This window comes from Solea solea, chromosome 10 (assembly GCF_958295425.1).
Source record: "Solea solea chromosome 10, fSolSol10.1, whole genome shotgun sequence".
In the NCBI taxonomy this organism is placed as follows: domain Eukaryota; kingdom Metazoa; phylum Chordata; class Actinopteri; order Pleuronectiformes; family Soleidae; genus Solea; species Solea solea.
In genome coordinates, this window is record NC_081143.1 from 25,820,528 (window position 1) to 25,844,214 (window position 23,687).

General features: G+C 40.5%; 2 protein-coding genes across 2 annotated transcripts; both read left to right on the forward strand.

The window, feature by feature from the left end:
• Positions 1 to 2,115: 2,115 nt before the first annotated feature.
• On the forward strand, positions 2,116 to 19,730 carry zgc:92360 (uncharacterized protein LOC436988 homolog). The gene is made up of 11 exons (XM_058640873.1): positions 2,116 to 2,587; positions 4,307 to 4,437; positions 4,924 to 5,015; positions 8,069 to 8,151; positions 8,239 to 8,351; positions 10,847 to 10,993; positions 12,123 to 12,206; positions 12,387 to 12,449; positions 14,819 to 14,890; positions 16,543 to 16,774; positions 18,077 to 19,730. The coding sequence occupies exons 1-11, from the start codon at positions 2,500 to 2,502 to the stop codon at positions 18,103 to 18,105; spliced, it is 1,134 nt and encodes a 377-aa protein (XP_058496856.1). The 5' UTR covers positions 2,116 to 2,499; the 3' UTR covers positions 18,106 to 19,730.
• A 70-nt stretch (positions 19,731 to 19,800) lies between these two features.
• On the forward strand, positions 19,801 to 22,419 carry uts2r4 (urotensin-2 receptor 4). Its single transcript, XM_058640874.1, has one exon. The coding sequence runs from the start codon at positions 20,881 to 20,883 to the stop codon at positions 21,952 to 21,954; it is 1,074 nt and encodes a 357-aa protein (XP_058496857.1). The 5' UTR covers positions 19,801 to 20,880; the 3' UTR covers positions 21,955 to 22,419.
• Positions 22,420 to 23,687: the final 1,268 nt, after the last annotated feature.

A 23,687-nucleotide genomic window follows, 5' to 3' on the forward strand; every position in this document is an offset into this window, starting at 1 on the left:
ACAGTATATCTATTCTAAGGGCAGATATTTCAGCAGAAGTGATAACCTTCTCTCTTCTCTCTAGTCTGTGTGTCTCATAAGGAGGAGAGTGATGTATGGTTGAAATACAGAGATATTTAGGGCTGCAAAGTTGCAGCACTCACACACACGCCGGCAAGAAATGTGGTGATGTGTTGCCACCTAGTGACCAAACATAAAACAAGAAGAAGAGAAGGCTGACAGGACTAAACAAACTGTTTCAGAGTTCCCACACCTTAGTTGACACCAGTTCCCCCCAAATCCAAGGACCAAATGTGCTGACACAGATTTAAGATGGGAGGGCAACTTGTAAGAGCCGCTTCACCCACGGTGTCCACTTTTATTGATTTGCAGCTCGTCTCTGCATCTGGACGAGTGTTTGTCCTTGGGAACTTGGTCAAAGTCAGTCTTTGTTTTTCTGCACGGACTCTCACGTCAGCGGCGACGAGAGACAGTGGACAGTGTCCACAGGGTCGCTAGTAATTACGACTCGATGGGCATGAAACAGTAGGTGGCGTCGTAACAAACAAGGACACGTCGGCGTCGGAATATCAACTTTACCTCTTTCTCGCTCAAGATTCAAGCACTTTCAATGACCCATGTCCACAGTACAGGATTTAGGGCAGTTTTCAAAAACTTTCAAGGGCCCGTGGGAACCCTGATTTAACAGTTGCAGTTGAATATCGAATATGAATTAATTGACAACTATTTTGATAATCAAATAATCGGATTGAAGCTTTTTTCATGATTAAAAACAAGATATCTGATTGTTTAAGCTTCTTAAATATGAAAATGTTCTTCATTTCTTTGCTCTGGATAACAAAGAAATCATTAAAAGTCAATGATTTTGGTTTGTGGACAAAACAAGACATTTGAGAACATCATCTTTTCCACCGTTCAACAGTTTTTAAGGTTTTCTGATATTCTGAACACCAAACGATTAATCGATTAATCGAGAAAATAATCGACAATTGAATCAATTATGAAAAGCCACTGTTGATAGGTAAGAACTAAGTTTGTCAATGTTTATTGTCCATCACAAAGGGACTGAATGTTCTTTAGGTAAAAAACTATTTTTGTTGTAGATTTAAGGTTTGAAAAGAGAGACCCAGAGGAAGAGAGGTTACCTGGACAGTGTCTTTCCCAAATTGCTGCCACTGAAACAACAATGTTGTGTTTTATTTGCAACAGCATTGACACTGTATGAAGTATAAGAAGACATTAGGCATTTAGATTTTACAATAAAACAAAAAAAACTGTCTGCACACCACACCTTTAATAGACTTACTTAAAGAAATGACTTTTGATTACTGCTTGTTTCCTTGGTTTTGATCAGTACGTAAGAGGAAAGAAACTTTTTTTCTGACTCGATGACTCAAGGTGTTGAAATGGTGGCAGCACTGACAATCAACCACGCCTTGTTAAGGTTTAAATCCTAACCCGGACAATAAACCACCTGTAATACACTGACTTTAAAACTGTATTACAGACTTTTACGCCGGATGCCCTTCTTAATGCAACCCTCCAATTTGGAGCGTTACAATCTGTGGTTACAAACCAAGTTCCCTTTGCACTTGGTCATGGGCTGCCCCAGTTAGGTTGACAGACTAATTTAGTGCGTCCCCAAGTGTGGGTCACTGCCCCCCCCCCCCCTTCAAGTATTGCAAGTTGGCTGGGAGTAATTCGTAGATCACAGATTGCAATATTTTTTATTTTCTCTTTTGTAATTAAGTTTCAAATAACCACACAACATTTTAAAAGGTTGCTTTTCAAATGACTTTGTGAATCATTTTTGAACCTTTTACCTTTAGATATGCAGAGGCCTGTTTTTAAAGTTCAAATTGTTTTTCCACCAATTCGTGCACAGGTTGAGGCAGTAATACGCTTCCATACTCAATAATCTCGCACTGCAGCTTTAATGTAAACTAAGTGAGGTGTGTGTGTGTGTGTGGGGGGGGGGGTGCCTTTGTTGTTGGGTCAGTCCAGCAATGAGATCACACTCACTTGGCAAGTTACTACGTAATTAAATCCCGTCTGCTGCAGGGCATGCATCGCAATCTGGCGGATTGGGGTTATGCGGAAAAGCAAGTTCGAACATTTCACTTCCTTTAGTGTTGGATGTCAGTGCACACTCCTCCACCCCGCACAGGCAGACAGACAGGCAGACAGACAGACTGACTGACAGGCAGACGCTCCTGCTGACATGATCCCTGCTTTTAACTGAACTGTGTCAGGGGGGATGAAGAGAGGAGAGAGCTTGAAGAGTTGCTGAAGAGGCCATGAACTGTTAGTTATTTAAGCGGAGCTGAGAAGCTGCGCCTCCCCTGCGCTCAGAGCGCACTGACTGTTCCGTACCTGTGCGCACTTGCCCCGTTGGACGCGACTTGAAAGGGGGGAGTCGAGCGCGAAGAGAGGACACACCTTTACGCGTCCCCCACCCCTTCTCTCTCCCGACAGAGTAAAGGAATCACCGCTGCTGACATGTCGGCAAACGAGCGAGCCACTCGAGCGCTGAGGGAGATCCTGCAAAACCCTGGAAATGACACCTGCGCGGACTGTGGCGCACCAGGTAGGCTGATGAACAGTCGTGACTGTGATGTGATGTGTTCGAAAATCAGACTTTGTCCAGCCGAGGTGAGAGACGTGAAGGTGCCATGTTGTCAAAGGAGTCGGCTTATCACTGAAACACAACATGCCCACGCCTTATTTCCTTGTTTAATTATTATTGTTCAACAAACTGCAGCGCAAAGTATTTATTATGTGTACGTAAACAAAACTTCAGCCTTTGTTGGTTTTTGTTTTCTCTCACTCTCACTATAAATGTGTGACAAGGTGAGGTAAGAAGTCAGGGGGAGGAGCTTGAAGGTAAGAGAACACCTCAAGCTTGAGGTGTGCGTCTGTGCCACAGAAGAAACTTTCAAGAGGTGCAAGCAAGTCTCGGCATGCGGAGAGTTTCAGGCTGCAGTCAGTGCACACGCCCTCATCTGCTGCTACTTTTCTCCACTGGCCCAAATAAGCAAAACAGCTCCAAAGAAAAGCAGTGGTTTAAAGTGCTTGCATTTGTCTGACAGTGATTTACAATCACAGTTTCTCTGTCATATTTCTATTAAAGTCTACGATAAGGAGTCGACCATTTATTAGCCTGGTGGAATTAGGCAGATATTAGGCATTTTACCATTTATCAATAACAGCATAATATTTTTAAAGTTTTTTTGCCCCATTTGAATAGCTTTGGAGTCATAGTAGTGATGGTTGATTGGCTTCTTGTGGGGAGAATGGGGGGTTGTCTCCACTCTGGAAAACCTGCCTTGCAAGCTCGACGGCCTGAGAACTGAGAATCACAGAAACCATCCAAAATGGATGCAGACCTGGATACATGGACATGGGGGGGGGGGGGGGTCACGTGGTTTAAAGCTTTTCCTGCCTAACCAGCCGACAACAATGTGGAGTCTCTTACTGCTGATTAGAATCCATGGCCAAATGTCCGTCTAAATGAAAGAATAAAAGACTGCACGTCTTCCACTTACAGCCCATAAGAGGGGACTTCTATACTTGGACATTTAATGTTCCCATTTTTGTATTAAAATTGAATGTAAATACACTTGAGGTGTCAAACACCAAAAGCACTGAAACAAAATGTTGCGTTGTGCGACAGTGGGTCAGTGGCAGAGCGAGTTGTCTTTCAACTGGAAGGGTTGTGGGTTTGATTCCACGTGGCTCTAGACTAGAAAAGTGCTCTATATATTCAGACCATCAAACCATTTAAAGGGAAGGAAATGTGACGATGAAAGGAGACGGTAATCTGCAGCAAAGCAAACTGACGTAAAACTGTGATATGATATGCTTGGCTGATAAATTGCAATGGTTAAGATTACACAGGGTTGTCGATCCACTGCTGTTATTTTGTGACTCCTGATTTTTTCTTTGGTTTATAGAATTCAGTTTCCTGTTTCCAACAGTGAGATAAAGCGGTGACTATATTCTTGCAGGTGTGGATTTTATTAGGTGATCCTACTGTTGAGGGGCTAAGTGTCCCCTGTGAAAGCCACTGTTTCATTAAAAGCAAGCGTGCCAGTCTTGTGTTGTTGCACAGATAAGTCTTACAACTTTCAACCAAATAAATCAGTGAATTAAAATATAATTTATAGCATTTTCAACAATTTTCACGAGTTCTTGCTTTTTTTTGTAACCAAAAACATACTGTATATATCTATTGAGTCTGTGGACTATTGTTTATTCTGTTAATAAAATATAGTAATTGGTCTTCTGTCAATCTTGCCCTCTGTAGATCCTGACTGGGGCTCCTGCTCATTGGGGGTGTTCATCTGTCTGGCATGCTCAGGAATCCATCGCAACATCCCCGCAATCAGCAAGGTTAAGTCCCTGAGCCTGTCTCGCTGGGAGGACCATGAGATGCAGGTAAGACCCCGCCCCCCTTTTTGCTGCTCACACACAATGTCCTTTAAAATTGCATGTCATACACCTTTTGGATAATAATTATGTTTTTTCATCACGAAGAACATTTTCATCGCTGCTTTTGTCAATGGACTTTGGTCCATTGGTAAAATCAGTTAAATACAGCATGTTGAATGCAGCTTTTCTTTTTAATGTTAATTTAGTCAAAAATCAATAACAGGATATAAGTCAGTATCCTCCATGTAAAAGTGCTCAGAAAAAACGGCAAAAGTTTAAAATGAAACTGATGTTTTGTTACGTGACTTTATCGGTCTATTGATAGACGACGGTTGTTTATGCCAAAGTTTTTCCACCCACAGGAAATCAGCACAAATAGATAACGGCAATAATGACAATGAACATTTTGAAGTTGTTGAAATTAATGTTGCCCTGTGTTCCTGAAACTAAATAACAAATGATGTGTGTGTGTGTGTGTGTGTGTGTTTTTAGTTCATGGCTGAGAATGGAAACGAGCTGATGAAGAGTAAATATGAGGCTGCTGTTCCCATCTACTACTACAAACCCACCCACAAAGACTGTCAGTGAGTAACCACGGCAACACACACACACACACTCACTCACGCACGCACATACACCCACCCACAGATACATACTTTTGAGTTTGGGAGGAAAAGGGCATTCTTTGGAAGTTAAACAGGAGCGTTGCCTTCAGATTACGATCTACTTTCTGCCACTATCACATGACTCCGAGTGACTCAGTACTCTATTATAACGACATAGCTAATATTTGTTTCCTGGAATTTTGGGAGGCTGAGCGTTGCATGGTGGACCTTTTTAAAATATGGACAAGCAACATGACCGATAAGGGAGATAAGATAAGAGAGAGAACTTTAACTTTAGAGGATGTTGAATATTTTGGGAGCCGTGTATCTGCTCTTGACAAAGAAGATTTCCCTGTTCTCAGTTCTCGAACAGCAAAACTGACGATCTCTTGTCATTTTCACCATTATCTGCAAACCCACCCTCTTTATAGTTTCTGTTTTTGTGCATTTTACAATGAAAAGTAACACGTTTTACCTTGATAACACTGGCAATGGCAATAATGCAATCCATGACTCAGGGATTCTGCAATAAGGAAAATAAAATACTGTTAGACAGAGAACAACTGCAGGATTTACTGTGCATTGCTTCTTTACTCATGTTTGTGATTGAAAACTCACCCTCATTCCCGTCATAAATACCAAAATGAGGAGTCATGAGATACCAAACTGGTGGAGGAATCTTCTCAGAGTATTTTCCAAAATCCTAAATCGATATTTGGGGTCTCAGTAGTCACAATGATAATAATTGTAGTAACTTTTTTAGAGTCACTTCAGGGCGTTCTAGTGTAGAAAATGTTTTTCACCAGGGTTGTTCTAAGATATTTTGGGGGCCACAGATGAAAAGGGCAAGCTTAGGCCTAGTTAAGAGACTTCTAACGATGCAGTGTCCTTTACATATACGAATAAAATGATTGTACGAGGTATTTATTTATTTATTTTCCTCCTGTTTATAAATGAATTCATCGTTATTCACCGTTATCTGTACGTGTAGGTTAATACATTCAAATGAGTGTGTTTGAGGCACTCACGGCTGTGTTATATGGTGACCATGGTCCCTTAAAATTGCCGGGGACTTGGGCGCCATGGTGTCACGTGATGATGGTTGGCTCCATCTTTATTTTGGGCACTCGGCCTGTTTTCATTCATAAAAATAAAGTCGTTTTCTACAACTTCCACAGTGTAATTATAAAAGAATATAAAATCATCATTAAAATGAAGTGGGATCTCACAAAATCAGATGCCTCAAGACCCAGCCTTGCCTTCTACGCGCCCACATCCCGCCAGCATTAGACACAGAAGGTGGTGTTTAAAGTCACATTTCTGAAAGGCACCGCTAGTGTCTGGAGCTTCGGCTGCAGACAGCCTGTGACTGCCACATTGTCACTGTGCGTCTATGAGACACCACAGGGGACAGTTTTCGCGTCTCTTACTCACACTCTGTGAGACACAGTATGACATGCTGCGTGATACTGTGTTACCGCGGCTTGTGTGGGCAGCTGACAGGCAGGAATGTGAGGAATTATATGAATGTTGGATTTATCAAAGGTCTCAGGTCACAACAGGAAACACACACACAAAGTGTTGTAAGAGTAAAGTATAAGAATATGAATATACACAGTAGGGCTGTCACTTTTTCCACAAATGAAGTTAGAACAAATCCTTTCCTTACATGTCACAGATTTAATTGCTTTGTTAAAAGATTGTTACTCTATTAACAGTGCTGCAAATGTACACGTATACATGACATACTGTACTAGGATGGGATAAATCATTGACAACAGGAGGAAGCTCCTACAGCTGAAATGTAACGTGCGGAAAGAGAGAAAAGGGAAGAGAAAAGGCAGACTTTATTCTCCATCTCTGCTCTCGTGCACATGGCTCTCACCTCATCACCGTTTCATTGTGTTGCTCCGCCCATCTCGATCACGAGCGTGCAAATCGAGGTGCGTTACACAATATAGTTCCTGATCCATCCAACACTGCAAAAGAACCAGATTAAAGTAGACAATCAATTCAAACAACATCAAAAATAAAAACTAACTAACTTAGTGTAAAACAGTGGTTCTCTAACTTTTTATACCAAGTACCACCAAAGTAACACAATTATCACCAACATTAAAAATACAGTGTTGTAAAGTAGAGCTGCAACTAACGATTATTTTCATAATCGATTAATCGATTTATTGTTTGGTCCATAAAATATCAGAAAACCTTAAAATATGTTGATCGGTGTTCATCAAACCTGGAAATGATGATGTTCTCAAATGTCTTGTTTTGTCCACAAACCAAAATGATTCACTTTTAATCATTTCTTTGTTATCCAGAGCAAAGAAATGAGGAAAATACTCACATTTAAGAAGCTTAAACAATTGGAAAACTTCTTTTAATCATGGAAAAAAGCTTCAAACCGATTAATCAATTATCAAAATAGTTGTCGATTGATTTAGTAATTTTGATTAATGATCGATTCATCAAGTAATTGTTTCAGCTATAATTTCTAGTCACAGTTTATCATCAAAATGATTCACTTTTAATGATTTCTTTTTTATCCAGAGCAAAGAAATGAAGAAAATATTCACATTTAATCAGAAATCTTGTTTTAATCATGAAAAACCGATTCATCGATTATCAAAATAGTTATCGATTAATTTAGTTATCGATTAATCGTTTCAGCTCTGTTGTAAAGTCAGCTACAGACTTTTCACGGGAGGCAGATTTATTCCCAATAAGATCATTTGCTCACTCGTCATCCTCCTCTTCCTCACATGAACTTCACTAGTTTACTGGTATAGTGACATTAGATTAGATTGAGATGGAGCGAGAGATAAGGTGACTATAATTATTATTATCTACACACTTTCCTCAGCATTTCATTTTCACCTCTCAGTCAGGAGCCTTCTTCACGTCCGAAGAAGCAAACATCAAAACATACACATCAGTATCCGCATCAGTTGTGTTTGTTCCTTCTCCTTTCCTTTCTGTTTTTATGAGCCACCTTTTTATTGACGTGCCCTCTCTTTGTGTGTGTTCAGGGTGTTGAGGGAGCAGTGGATAAGAGCAAAGTACGAAAGGCAAGAGTTCACTGAGCCGGGGAAGAATTTTACATATGAGGAAGGTGAGTGAGTGTGTGTGTACGTACGTTACGCACACGTACGCGTGCACAAGCGCATGCAAATGAACGTCATTTTTTGGACTCTTACAGGAACCCGAGACGGTATCTTGCTGAAAAGAGGGCGGGACAATGGGCAGTTCCTGAGCAGGCGATTCGTCCTCTCGGAGAGGGAGGGGACTCTGAAGTACTTCACCAAATTTGACGTAAGCGGCAGCTTTTAATTACGCACAGCGCGTCACGTATGTGCTCGTGAGCACGAGACACTGGCAACCTCCTGTAATGAACTTTAAAGGTCGTTGGTCACAGACATGCAGCCCACAAACCACAAATGCTTTCATTAAAAAAGTATTTAACCTACATAATCACACGTTTAAAAAAGGGACAACATCTGCCCCACGTCTGTAACTGTTTATCGTCACATGTGTGAAAGTGGGTTTCACATAGTTTTGGGCTATAACATCATATGGAGCAAGATACTGTCCATACAAGCAGTGGAGAAAAGAGAGCTGATGACGTGCAGATCAGATCAGGTCAGATCGGATCAGATCAGATCAGAGCAGCTGCAGGAGAACTTCATATGACAAGAGGAGCAAACGTGCAGCTGTTTTACCCTCTTGTGTTCTCGTGTTTTTGTGAGACGAGGAGTGAGTCGGTTTTCCGGAGAGACGTGAAGTGTGTAAAATATTCAGGTCCCTCTAACGGCGCCTCAGCCAATTTGTCTCACCTTCTCCTGCTGCCTGGAGGCATTAGGTTTTCCGCGAGGATCCCAGTATCTCAGGAAAACCTGGAGGGAACAGATAAACTGGGGGTCAAAGGTCACCATGACTACATATTTTTGGCCATACCTTAATAATTCACAATCATGTAGAAACGATGGAGGTCATTTTATGTCAGCTCAAGGAAGTGAAGCCAAACTATCTCGATGGTGCAGCTGCAACTGACAATTATTTTCATAATCGATTCATCTGTCGATTAATTGATTAATCGTTTGGTCCATAAAATTATTTCTTTGTGATATGGAGCAAAGAAACCAGATTTAAGAAGCTGAAAACAATCACAGAAACTGGTTCTAATTCTTCAGACCGAATAATCGAGTTCCAAAATAGTGGACGGTTAATTTAGTAATCGATTAATAATCGATGACTCGAGTAACTGTTTCAGCCGTACCCCCTGGTGGCTGATTGCAGTACAGTAGCACATACGCCGCCTCCTCCTTGGTAGAAGTTTGAAATGGACTGATTTTGGGTAGGGCTGAGCGATGTTGAATAGATATCTATTTTTTTTTATTATTTTGCGATATGAGTCGCGATATCAGAGGGAATTAGACATTTGAAGCTATAAAAACAGAGAAATTGACCGACTTGTGATTGTTCTGTGTCAGCATATACTCCTGTACCTCAATAAAATGATAAATACTGTGTAGACAGACACTAAATGACATCAGCGGCGCATGATGGTAACTGTGTTTTCCATATTTGTATGCGATGGACACAAAATACCCGCTGGACCAACGTGTAAACATGGGTGTGTTATTATTTAGAGTTTCATACAGTCAGAGTAATCAGTCACAACAGTCTGTTGCCTGTTTAAATTCACATCAGGACGCAGATGCACAAACTCATTTCCATGGATGAGTGTTTATTCCTGACACGATGATTATCAGAGATGCAGCCTGATGTGCAGATAACAACTCTGGATCTTATTAAACGTGGTTTCACGGTTTCAGAGAGCACAGAATATACTGTAGCCCTCGGCCTGAATCACATACACGCTTGCACTTCTTAACTTCACTTTTATGCGCAACACTTAATGAGTTTATCGGTACTTGTTTGCATATTTATGTATGTATTTAAAACTTTGGATATTTATAAATTGGCCCCCGAGCCATGTGATTCTTCACTTAATATAACTTTTATTTATTCTCCTTAACTATATGAGTAGCTCATGTACATGAGTCCACTTTTGGACCTTTTTGATAACTACTATAATAATTACATCATCCTAGAAGATAAAATAATGTACGTTTTATCCTATAGTCGCATGCATGCAGGTGTGTTATGGAGTATTATCAGTATCAGGGTTTAAATTGTAAGATTTAAAATGAAAAAAGGTAAAAACAAAATGATTATTTTCTCAAATGTGTTGCTTTGTCCACATGTTTTTTAATTATTTATTAGTCATGTGGAGCAAAGAAACTGGAAAATATTTCAATTTAAGAAGCTGAAAAATCTGATTACTTGTTATAATCATACAAAAAAAACAATTAATTGACGGTCAAAATTGTTGCAGAATAATTCAGTCTCTTGCATTGCATTTAAGAGAATAATTTCTAGTAGAGCTGCAACTAACGATTATTTTCATAATCGATTATTAATTATTTTCTCGATTGATCGTTTGGTCCATAAAATATCAGAAAACCTTAAAAAATGTTGATCAGTGTTCGTCAAACCTGGAAATGATGATGTTTTCAAATATCTTGTTTTGTCCACAAACCAAAATGATTCACTTTTAATCATTTCTTTGTTATCCAGAGCAAAGAAATGAGGAAAATACTCACATTTAAGAGGCTTAAACAATTGGAAAACTTCTTTTAATCATGAAAAAAGGCTTCAAACTATATAGTTGTCGATTAATTTAGAAATGGATTAATAATCGATTAATTGTTTCAGCTATAATTTCTTACCCCCCCTTCACGCAGGCTAAGGAACCCAAAGCAGTGATCAAGGTGGACACCGTCAACGCGACCTTCCAGCCGGAGAAGATAGGAAACCCCAACGGCCTGCAGATCACGTACCTAAAAGACTACAGCACTCGCAACATCTTCCTCTACCATGAAAATGGCAAGGTCTGTTTCAAACTGCGGGGATTTTTAAAGTAATAAAGTTATTTCTGTTTGCAGCACAGGTTCCAATGGGGGATGTTTTGTCTGTTGAAACAGACTGGATTGATGTCGTTGTGGGCGAGTCTCCCAAACCTTTTAAAATCATCTACAGCAGTTTTATTGACTGATGGGAGTTTATGAGCACGTGGCATTCAAGTTCCACATCCATCATTTTAGAGAGTTTGGTGTTTGTTGTTGTCAGACTGTCGAGCTATTCCCGGTGGTCTGACAGCGACGTAATTATATTATTAATATAGCATCACGGTGCCTCGTCTTTTATCTGGTAAACAATATGAGAGTGTACACTTTCTAAGAAGACATTGTACTTGTTTCAGTGAGCAACAATGTAGTCCTTATTTGAAAAGATTTGTTTCATTTACATGGAGTTGCAGTGAAATTTAAGTCAAATAAGATGTTGAAATTATATATTGGCATCTAGTTATGTTAATGCACAGAAACTTTCATGTTTATTTGTAGCATCAGTTAAAACATTTTATGCTAAAAAAAAGAAATCGATACTTGATGTATCAAAAGCATTATAATATTGTGATATTTCACTGTATCGATTTTATTCCCCACCCCTAATGTAACTTGTTAATTTTAAATTATATAATATCATATAAATCATGACATAATGGCAGATTTTGTTATACTAGCAAATGTATTATCTATAACGATTAAATATGTTAGAATTCGACCAATGTGGGCTTTTTTATTAGGAATCATTGTTTCTGACAACAAAATATGTGTTAACTCACATAAATAAGTAACAATGACCTCTAAAAGTCTTTGTTTTTGTAATTACACACAAATGAAATGAAAATGGAATTTAGTTTTCAAGTCGCAAAACAGGCACGATGGTAAAACAAAGACAAAATATTGGTTTGAACAGTTAAAAAAAACATTTTTCTTAAATTATGAAACTATATCATCACATGACCAAAACAAATTCTAATGAAACCGTGTTTGTGAGGTGGAAAACTTCTGAAACGAGCTTCATGATGTGTTTTAAAAACTATAATAAATAAATTAATGAATGCAATTTCCACACTCTCTATATCCTAACCTGTCTCTCGCTCTCTCTGTACATTAGGAGGTCGTAGACTGGTTCAATGCCATCCGTGCGGTTCAGCTTCACTATCTAAAGGTGGCGTTTCCTGGGGCGACGGATGCTGAGGTGAACCCACACACACACACACACACACACACACACACCTACTGCTAATAATAGTTGAGATTTTTAAAATGAAGTTTCTTTCTATTGATTTTATGTCTGTGAGGTGAGGCACTGATAATGTGATGGATAGAGCTGCATTAGTGAGTCTAAAACCCAGTGTTGTCCCATTGTTGATTTCAGCTGGTGCCTAAACTCACGCGCAATTTTCTTAAGGAAGGATACATGGAAAAAACTGGACCCAGGGTAAATGACACACACACACACACACACACACACAAATTCACGCCCTCATTTATACTTGTGTGTATTTTAGAGTGTTTGATTGATTTTTTTTTTTTTTTCTTTTTGGGAAAAATCCCACCTCACCCACTTTTGTGTTTGCACTTGATGAGCTGTCAAGTCTGTCAGTGGTTTTCTTTGGGAGGCCAGTGAAAAAGTACATTACTCTGCTCTGCTGGAGATAAAGGCATGTGTTAGTTTTTCAGCATCTTATTGATTTATAAATGGTCACACTTTAGCAATATTTCTAAAGTGGCAGAATGATGTCTTATCTAAAAAGGCAAATGTTAATCCGCATCCTTTGTAAATTGTTGTGTTAATAGCACAGAGCTCCTTATTTGGACATCCTGGCGGGGGTGTTTCAGCCTTTACAAAATGCATTTTTTTTTGTCTTATGTGTTGTTTAGTCAAAGTTATGAGTAATTTTAAATCATTTTTTTTTATTAAAGAAATCGGGAGTAGCGGTAATTGTGCAGAAGTCTTAAAAAAGACAGTTTTTCTTTTATTTTTGTTCATAAAAATTAACCAAGCAAACTTTGAAATGTGACGTAGTTCCAAGTTTCACAAATTCAGTCGGATTTAAAAAAAACAACAACTTTTTGCTCAGGTGTGTTTCTAAAGTTGGTGAAAATAATATGAGACGCTCTATATTGCACATTCTTATAGCCTCTGTATATATGTTTTAACATAGTTATTGAAAAAAGCAGTCTAAATGCTCTGTGTTCTAAGGGTTAATGTCTTGTTGATTAGATTAGATTTGACTTTATTGATCCCACGCTGGGGAAATTCACTTTTTTTAGCCTATTTTGAATCTTGAATTTGTCAAATTTCCAATACTTCAGAATTTCAGAAGATAAAATAAGGAGTCAGCTTGCATATGAAGTATTCAATGGTAATATACTGTAATGTATTTTTTTCACACCAAATTTTCAGTCTCTATTGCCTTCGTACAGTCATCGTATGAATGTAGTGTTAATTGCACATTTTCCCTGTCAACAAAACACCACCTGTCATCTCTTCACCTCCTGTCATTTATTCCAGGTTTATTGTGATTTCAGTCCCAGACTCGATTTAATTCTAACAAGTTTAAAGCTTGCTCTGTGAACCTGTCTCACTGTCTCCCTTGTTTTAATTGAATGGAAGTCTGGCTAAGAGGGTAACTAGCCCAGCTGTCAGTGCGTCGGCTTCCCACTGCAGCCTGATGGGGCTGACTGACTGACAGCCGAGCGGGTGCCGTGGCCGCCTCGCCGTCTGTCACTGCGCCGGAAAAGCAGAGTATCCACTAAATCCTCAAGTGTCAGAGCCCAGAAATAAACTCACAGAACACAGACATATGTCGGGAATACAGAAGCTCACAAACATTCAAGGCATTCATACACATTTCTAATTTGCGGTCATGCATCGTCGCGCACTGGCACTTTTATGCAAACTCGTTCGTTTATCTTCTCGCGTCACATTCAGACGGAAGCACCTGCACAAGTAACCTGATCCTCATTGTCACTGCTGCACAATACGCAATTGTTGACACTCCCGTTTTGTCTGTCAGGGTGAAAGAGATGAAAGGAGTCGGCGACTCGCAGCATAAACGGATGCCGTGATTCATTTCCTTCACATGTGGAAGGAGTTGCTGACAAAGTGTTGCTTTTCCAGTCTTTTGCCAGACACAAATATTGTCACGAGAACGAGCTGGCACTCCTCAGCGGCGAGAGCATCCTCAGGATTTGCCTGAGTGAAGAGATCATAAGCGTCTCATTCACTTCCATAGATCTTTCAGTGGTGCTGTCATAGGTGACATCTATAGGCAGGTGTTTAGTTTTAGGGTTAGATCTTTAAATCTAATTCTATATCCCTCTCTGTACAACCTTTACATTCATTATTTAGTATTGTGGATGCTGCATAAATGCTGGTTTTGAATAAGTTACTTTCCACTGAATAACAAACTTAATTTCCTTGTTACAGTGGCCGAGAGGATCAGACATTGGACTCTAAATGTAATGGGGTTTCCCCCACACAAGTTCAAATCCTGTTTGTGTTGGTAGTTTAGCTTCCTGATGTTAAAACCTGATGTGTCACTCTTGTGCTGCTAAAATTAAATATGCTGTACCTTGGTTTTAAATTGTAACACAGAACTCAGAACTTTCAGAACCAGGCAATCTATTTAAAGGAATTTGATGATCAAAAATGAGTGTGAGTCATGTTTTGACTTTGAAAACCAGACTTCAGACGTCACCTTTCGGCACAACGCTGCCTTGTGTGTCGTCTCTTTCATCTCTGTCTCCCTTGGTCTTCTTTCGACCACCAAACCCGACTCTTCCGTGTTTTTGTCTGTGCAGCAAACGGAAGGCTTCAAGAAGCGCTGGTTCACCCTCGACCACAGACGACTCATGTACTTCAAAGACCCGCTGGTATGACATTACTACACACGCTCACATAAACAGACTCTGGGAAGACCTCAAGTCTCATCATCCGTTTATATTTGACGCTCGATGGACAGCAGGTCTGTTTCCTGCACCCAATGGCAGCGCTTTGATGAATGAATCCACTATAAGGAGTGGAGGGAGAAGTTATTATTTTTTTCCATCAAGTAAATTGCATTAAGTAGATGATGTGGGGGAATATGAAGCCATGATTCAGTGCGATATAAGGTACTTTCATTCCCAGTGTAAGTGTACATACTGTATGGCCCTTCATAGTGTGCAGCTGAGAGGTGGAAGCTCGGGTTTTCATAAGACAAGAACGCTTACCCTCCTTGAAGCAGGGCCACAAGGGACAATTTACAGATTTTAGCCACAAACTCACATGCTTAGGTGTGTAATATCTTTGAGAAAAAAAACGTTTTTCTCTTTATCTCACCATGAGACCACTTTTTTGACTGATACCGGAAGCTTGTAAGCTGCTCATGCTTCCAAACTCCCTTGAGAAAATCTGCATTTTTGGGCTACTGCTGCCTCATTTAGTCATTTTATGTCACTAAACGTAAAACTGAATAAAGAATAAATCCACAGAATAACATATTTGGACGAACTGGTGAAGGCAGCAGTCGATGAATAATTCTATTTCAGATTTAACACGATGGACTCTGCTGTAGTGACACACATTACGGTTGATAATGGTGAGATAAAGAGATGCTCCTGTGATATCGTAGACATAAGCAAACATAGATTAAGCGTAGAGTTACAGTATTAGCTGATTAGCCAAGTGGTTTAAATCTGTTTCTCCTTGTGTCCCCAACGGCAGCCATGTTTGAACAAGCATCTCAAGGTGGTTCCCAGCACATGGTGCACACTTAGCTGCCCCCATATAAACACTGCTTATTTTCCCATTAATAGTACTTCTGTCATATTTGATTCACACTAAATCATTCGTACACATGATACTGTTTAGGTTTTATCCGTGGACACGTTGCTATGCTGGTTCTGTGCCTCAAATACAGTGTAGAGGTTGTTAGCCACCGCTACTGCTAACAGTGGCTAGTCCGGTATACGTTTGTGTCCATGTTTTTTTTTTTCCCAATTTCTCTCTGGAAAGCTCCGACTTTGGAGTTCCTATGTAAATGGGACACAGCATAATTTATGTGTCCGTACCTCACACAGCGACACTTTAAAAAACCCAAAACTACTCCTTTAATGCCACACTTCTGCAGGACTTCCTCCCATGTTTGTGCAACCTTTTAAGAGAACCATCCAGATAACAGTGTTTGAGATGTTGTGAACGTCAGTCAATGATTACAGTGGTGGTTTTTTTTTTTATTGCAGTGGTTATCGTAGAGACATTCCTGAGACTCTTAAAAGGCTCACGTTGCTTAAATCGCTGACGCAACAGTTCAGCGGAGCAGAGCAATAATTATAGGTGTCGGATTTCCCGAAAAGTCCAACTGAGCCGGGGGAGATGAAGGAGACTAGTTGATGAAAGGAAAAGGATGTTTATTGAAGCTGATTGTGGACTTTTATCTTACAAAGGGTCACAATATGTATATACAATGGTTCCTTCTTTATCTGAGGACATTGTGACAACATAATCTGTCAATGTCAACTTCTCACCCTCATTCTGCTTGAAGGATGCCTTTGCCAAAGGTGAGGCCTTCTTGGGGAACCGGGACCATGGTTACAGCGTCTACACAGGCTTACCTACTGGGACCCACTGCAACAGCGCCTGGCAACACGGCATCACCATAGAAACACCCGAGCGCTACTTCCTGTTCACCTGCGAGACGGAGAGTGACCAGCAGGAGTGGGTGAAACACTTCAACGATGTCATGAGTGCTCCGATGTCCCCTCAGGAGTACACGAGTAAGTCGCTGTACCAAGCAGCTGATGATCCATCATTCTCACGGTTGTTGACCAAACAGTCAGGATGTAGTTGGGGTTAAAAAAACAGAATTTAAAAGGAAGAAAAATGCAACAGAAGTAGAAATCGAGGCCCATTAAAAGGTCAACTAAACTAAATGCTATTCAAAAATAACTGGCTGAGCAGATGAGAATTGGGCTTTAAATCCCAGGCTCTCAAGGCTCCCAATCCCCCATTGTTTGTGTTGGTTCACTACTGGTGTGTAAAAAAGGGATGGGTTAAATGCAGAAGTCAAATTCACTATCTCTAAATGGTGATTTTAATTCTAAGTAACCTGACAAACACCCCTGCACACACACACACACACACACACACACACACAACACTGATCTAGCTCTTGGTTTGGTCCATTTAACCAGGCGCCACCCTCAGCCTCAGCATTGGCTGAACCAGAACGAAGGACACTCACTGTAAAATTATAGAATACAACAAGTGGCGAGCACTGTTGCCTCACAGGAAGATGGTTGCTGGTCCAAGTCCCGGGCCTTTCTGTGTGGAGTTTGCATGTTCAAAAATAGAACAGCAAATGATGTTAATTCAATATGTGGCTTCAACTAAAGTCTAGAAATAAAGTAAATTCAAACCCAAGAAAACAACAGAAACCTCTGATAATGATGGGAGTGTGTGAGTAAACGGAGTGAATATTGGACAGCAAATAAACACATAAACACACATGTTAATAATGCAAAACATAAGTCTGCATATATTGATAGTTTGAGCTGTATTTTTTGTTTTGCTCAGGGCCAATTGTTGAAATATACAGTTCCATGTCTTTCTTGAGCACCAATACATGTGGCTGCTTGTTTTATTTACTTATTTATTTATGTATTTATTGTTGTTTATGAATGTGAAAATTGGCAAGAATCAGCCAAGTGGAACATTCCTGTACCAAAGAATAAAGGCAGAGAAAACATTGTTAACGCTAAATGGAGTTAATGTTTTGCAAATGTTTACGGGTGAATTCACAAGAGACTGTTTTGTTTTAGGTTTTGGTTTTTTTAAGAAACGTAATTAGGTTCCACAAACATGTATTTATTCTGTAAAAGTTGTCTTATTTATGGACACTGTGAACAATCCAGCCAGTTTCACTGGGGAAGCTGTGGATTTACCTTCTTTAACCTTTGTCATGGGTGACGTGACGTCCATACTCCTATGTTTTTATATCATATATAAAATATGAAATGTTGAATAAAGAGCTTTATTTTCAACATTTTCTAACATAAATGTGTGTTTTCTTTTTTCAGTGGAGGCCATGTTCAAGCACAGACACTGACGGATTGGAGGACTACAGGACCATCACCAGTCTGACCCAGGACCCACGTCAGTTATGGCTCCTTTAATACTTTTGGGGGACACTTGACTGTCATCACCTTCCTGGTCACACTGGAGTGTTGTTGGGCAGTATTGTGAAACAAGAGGACCAAGGCAATAATCATTGATCGTTTAGAAATACACATGACCGAAATAAATAAATATATACATTTGCAGTGTTAATTCTTTTTGGCATGTATTGCCGCAGTGGTTCTGCACTTTGCAGTTTAAAGGGATTATTTTCCTCTTAGACATTATTGAAACTAAATTTATCTTGGTTTTTCTATGTAGTGTGTTTAGATTCTGCATCTGTTCTTCATGCTTCATGCTAACAACAAAATGTGGTCATAAATATAGATGAAGCAGTTGTAAGTGGATTTAATTTGATATTGTTGGATAGATATTCAATACATTTTTAGATAAAATGGCTTTGTTAAAGCTAGGGTCTGTAATATGTCTCCGAGACACTTAGCTTAATTGGCCAAATGCTCTTTATCACGTTATAGTCATCGGTAAGTAAAAAATGCAGCCCACTTTCACAGTTTTACCTTAGAGGACGAACTTTCAGTGTTCTGGGGGGCAGAGCTTTGACAGGAAGAACGAATGGTGCGTTCCATTTGTAGTCGGAACTCGGAATATCCAAGGTCATGCTAACAATGGCTAACCTGAGATACGTTTGCTTTTCCAACTTCTCGACTGGAACACGGTGAACCGAGTTTCGATTTAAATGGAACGCAGCATAATGTAGGGGTGGGATGTTTAGGTTTCGCCTGCTGTTGCTAGCTTTTCCACACTTACTTACCCTAGCTTTAAGATGAAGTGCCTTGGTCCTCTTGAACAAACAAGTATGACAAGAGGGGAAATAAACGAAAGGCACACGGATTTAAATGGGTGAAACTGGTACAGAAAACTGTTGAAATCACTGCTGGATTCAGAATTACTTTTGTTTCTTTTATTTTGTTTTTAAGCGATGTTGCTGTTTTGTGTGAACTTTGTAACTATTACAAAGAGTGTTGCTTCTCAGTGTTCATGGGCTGGAGGGTGCATGTGCATGCGCAGTTTGAGTTCACGCCGTCTTTCGCTCAACTTCCAGGGCAAACTTAAGGTTCTCGTGACACACTACAGTTCAGTTTACGTCACGACGCCGACATTACTTTAATTGTGTTGTGTTTTTTCCTCAATGAAAAGGCAAGCGTTGATTCTGTTTGTAGATTTCCAGCTGTTATTGCATCTGCTCAAGACTCATTCGAAAGTTAATAAAGTCAGTGAATGAGATTTTTATGTGCAGCTGAATTTAAAAAGGGTGGAAATTCTAGAGGTTAGTACATGGTCCAACAGCACCTCCATGTGGCAAAAGCATTCAAATCCACTAATAACTTATTTTACCCTTGTTTTTGTACATCAACCAACCAGCTGATACATTTTAAAGGTGTTTTATTTTCTTTCTTTATTTTAAGTTTGTTTGTAAAAGAGATACTTTTGGTGCCATATATTGTTTTAAAAGCATTTCTATGCTTGACCATGGCTGACTGGCATCACACATGGAACGATTCATTACTAATAAAAACATGTTTTGTATTCAACAATTTTTTTGAATTGGAGCTGGGATTTCTGTGTTTTCCAAGAAGAAACACTTTTTTGTGCACAGTCACCTTATATCAGCCAAATGCACAGATAAAGTACTTTTACTGTAAGCTACAGTAGTTACAGAAAACTAATAAATGTATGAAAGGTAAAATTCAGCAAAATTTGTAGATACAGACACACCTGCACCTGTGTCTGTGTAGCTGTGGACAGTCGTGTTTTTTGTGTTTGTGTCCAAAACTACACCTCGGTGCCCAGAGGCAGCCGGTTGAGGCCTGTGAAGAATTACCTCATGAATCTATAGGGTCTCGCTAGTTTTTCACCAAGGTGAGAAAGAGGTAGGACAGAGGAGAGGAGGGAGAGGACACTGCCCAGAAAAGTCACAGCACAGACACAACAGTCTCGGATCAAAACGGGGAGATAAAGACGGGCTGCAAAATCAAAGAGACGCTGACAGTTTGTCTGCCGTCACCGTGGATTTTGACTTGAATAGGTCACTCCATCAAGACGAAGAAGTAGAAGAAGGATTCTGAAGATGCTGCACTGATGAAGAGTCCTGCTTCGTCTGTCAGGTTTTAAATGTTTAATCTTGCCGACGGACTCTGGAGATGCCAGTTTTCTCTCTGAACTGCAGGAGCTCATTAGGAGATTTTTGGAGCAGTTTGTCCAGTTGAAAGGCAGCGTCCTGATTCTCTGTACCTCTCTGCTGCTCCCAGTTGACCCTGTTCACATCTGCTTCAGCCTGAAGCGCAGCAGAGAAAACACTGTCCTCTGTGAGTGAGACCGCCTTCCATGTCTGTGGCTTCTTGATGGATTGAATTTTTGCTCGCAGCTCTATTGCTGTCTTTGATTTTAGAGAAGTATGGGATCGTGAGGTATGTTGAGGCCTTTTGTAAGCCACAGGCAGTTCACAGATAGTAGTGTGTCGGCAGATTGCTGCAGTTGTGGCTCCCTCACTTTTGTGGCCATTGATGATTCGGCTCGGACTCACCTGGAACAACTAAGTTAAAAAATCCCAGATCCTGTAAAAGCAATGTTTGCTTTCTTCACCCTTTGTGGACTTGAACAGACCCTGAACTCCTCAAACCAACAAGCCAAAAACTGTATGTATAAGTCTGCATTTCGACACCTGACCTCTCACGCTTGACTTGCCATGAACTGCACCCATAATGCCACCATCGTTCCGCAGCTGGGACCTGTCCTGAGCACAGAGGCCGAAGATGGAGGTCCTCAGGGAAGTGGTGGCGTTGCTGGAGGCAGTGGGAAAGTGTGGGTGACGTCGCTGCTCGGTTTCACGCTGATAATCATGTGTGTCATTGGTTTTACGGGCAACACATATACGCTCATCATCACTCGCTCTGCTGCTCTGCGGCGAACAGGCTCCATGTATGTCTACATCATCAACTTGGCTCTGGCCGACCTTCTCTGCCTCTCCACCATCCCCTTCGTGGTCTGCACCTACTTTGTCCACGACTGGCTATTCGGCGAGGTTGGCTGTCGCATCCTGCTGAGTCTGGATCTCGTCACCATGCACGCCAGTGTCTTCATCTTGGTCGCCATGAGCCTGGAGCGCTATCGTGCTGTGGCTAAGCCCTTCAGCGCGCACAGGTTCTCGTCGCGCAAACAACGGCTAGTGGCGGGAATTATATGGGGGATAGCATTCGTACTGACGCTCCCCATGATGGTGATGATCCGACTTAGCGAGCGCAAACCCACTTCTGCTGGTTTGGTCAAGAGGATCTGCTTCCCGACTTGGACACCCGAGGCCTTCAAGGCTTACATCACTGTGCTGTTTTGCACAAGTGTTTTAGTGCCTGGATTGGTAATCGTTGGGCTGTATGTTGGGCTAGCCCAGCGCTACTGGACAGCACAGGCTAAATTAGGATGTAGCGGTGGCTCTGCCCGGAGGAAAGAATTAAAGCATAAAGTCGTTTCGATGATCTTTAGCATCGTGGTGGCTTACTGGGCCTGTTTCTTGCCTTTTTGGGGATGGCAGTTAGCTAAACTCTTCTCTCCGGAGTCTCTGAAAGCTTTGTCACCAGCTGCTCACAACTATGTCAATTTTGTCGTCACATGTCTGACCTATGGGAACAGCTGCATAAACCCATTTCTTTACACTCTTCTGACACGCAACTATAAAGACTACCTGGCCCAGAAGAGTCAGTCCGTGGGGTCCAGTAGGGGGGACCCATGTTCGGCTGTGACGACACCCATGCAGGACATTTAGCAGAAAAATGAATGATGATGGATCATAGTTGCTCAAGATCAAGAGTCTTAATCCCTCGTCATCAGATAGACTGAGCACATATTTGTTCTTGTCATACTTGAGAGATACTTGTAATCTGTCGCAGCACTTTCTATAAACTTTATGAATGCTGGAAACATTACCACCTTATTCCTGGAGTTGCTGCTGGGTAAAACTTCTGGAGCAGAAACTGAAGCAGCAGTAAACTAACTTTTTCCAGTGGCAACAAACAATGCTGGTTCTGCTTCAGTGACGGGACGTACCCATAATTCACCGTGTAACTTAAACTGTAGCAAAATGTTTGAGGACAATGAAGTTACACTGAAAACAACTGCTTTGCAAGTCACTAGCCACTTGTTTGTGTGTGTCGTGTGTAAAACGAAGTCACGGCAGTTTCATGCAGCCGTGCAAGTACTTTTTTGTAGTGGCAACCTGTGCCGTGCCGTGCCGAGCCGGGACCATCGTGGAAAAAGGCCATTAGTCTTTTTCACTGACCTCAGTTTAATATTCTTGAACTTGTTAGAGTCTCTCACGATCATAAAGTTGCACACTCTCACAGTGTATTTCCAGCTGCTCTACCTGTTCACATACCTTACATAGTGAAATGGGATTTTTTATTAGAAAAAATTTATTTTGAAGCTGTTGAAAAGGTTGAAAAAGGATGAAGGATGAAAAGGTTTATTAAGTTGCTTTAAGGAGAGACAATCGCCACAGGTGCTCGTTTGCTCATATGAAAGCCTGGCCTCAGGTCTTGGATGAAGTAGCACCATGACTCCCTTCATGAATTTAAGAATATGCATGTTCTCACAGTTTCTAATTCTACGATACTAGCTGTGATTATTGGATTCATACAGAATACCCAATGATTTCAAATGTGGGTTAACATGCAAACTAGAAAATATGAATTCTAATGACACAAGTAGAGAGCATACCTCACCCAAGATACTACAGTTCCCTTGAATCCAATCAGGCTTTATAGCTATGCCCCACTCTTTGCATTTGTCATTAAAACTGACTGCACAATGTGATTAAATTTTTTTTTTTTTTTTAAAGCCTAATATATGATTCTTATGTCCCCCATATGTCATTCTTTCAGTATAGACAAAACTATTGTCTGATATTTTGAAAGTGTCATTCCTTCCTCCACAAGGTTTTGTGGAAATCTACAGAGTGTTTTTTTTTCTCTAATCCTGCAAATTAGGAATTTCCAAATGTTGTGAGCATATTTTGTAAAATATGATAGTATTAAATAACTCTGCTGTTAAACAAGCTTTTTAATTTTTCCTATAAGCTCTCAATCTGCACACACACACCACACCACACCACACACACACACACAGTTTATCATCCCTGCAGGGAATGTGGTTGCGTCGTGTAACATTCCTCAGCCTCGGGTAACAGCTCTTTTGAGTCCTCCTGTAAATTGTCACAGTAGGATTGTACTTCATCTCACCTCTTTTGTATATTTCCCTTTGCTTTGTTTTTTTTAAATTAACCTGCTCTTTCCTGAATATCCTTCTGCTGCACGGGACACATGCAGAAGGAGTTGACATGTTATGTGGCCAGTCTAATTGGTCTGATTGTAGCAATAATATCATGAATGACTTTTAAACAAGTCACGCTTGTTTGATTGATTTGAAAAAGAATAGTATCACAGACACCTGCATGATAATTACACAGCTTCAGTGATCTGATTTATATGTCATCACATTTTA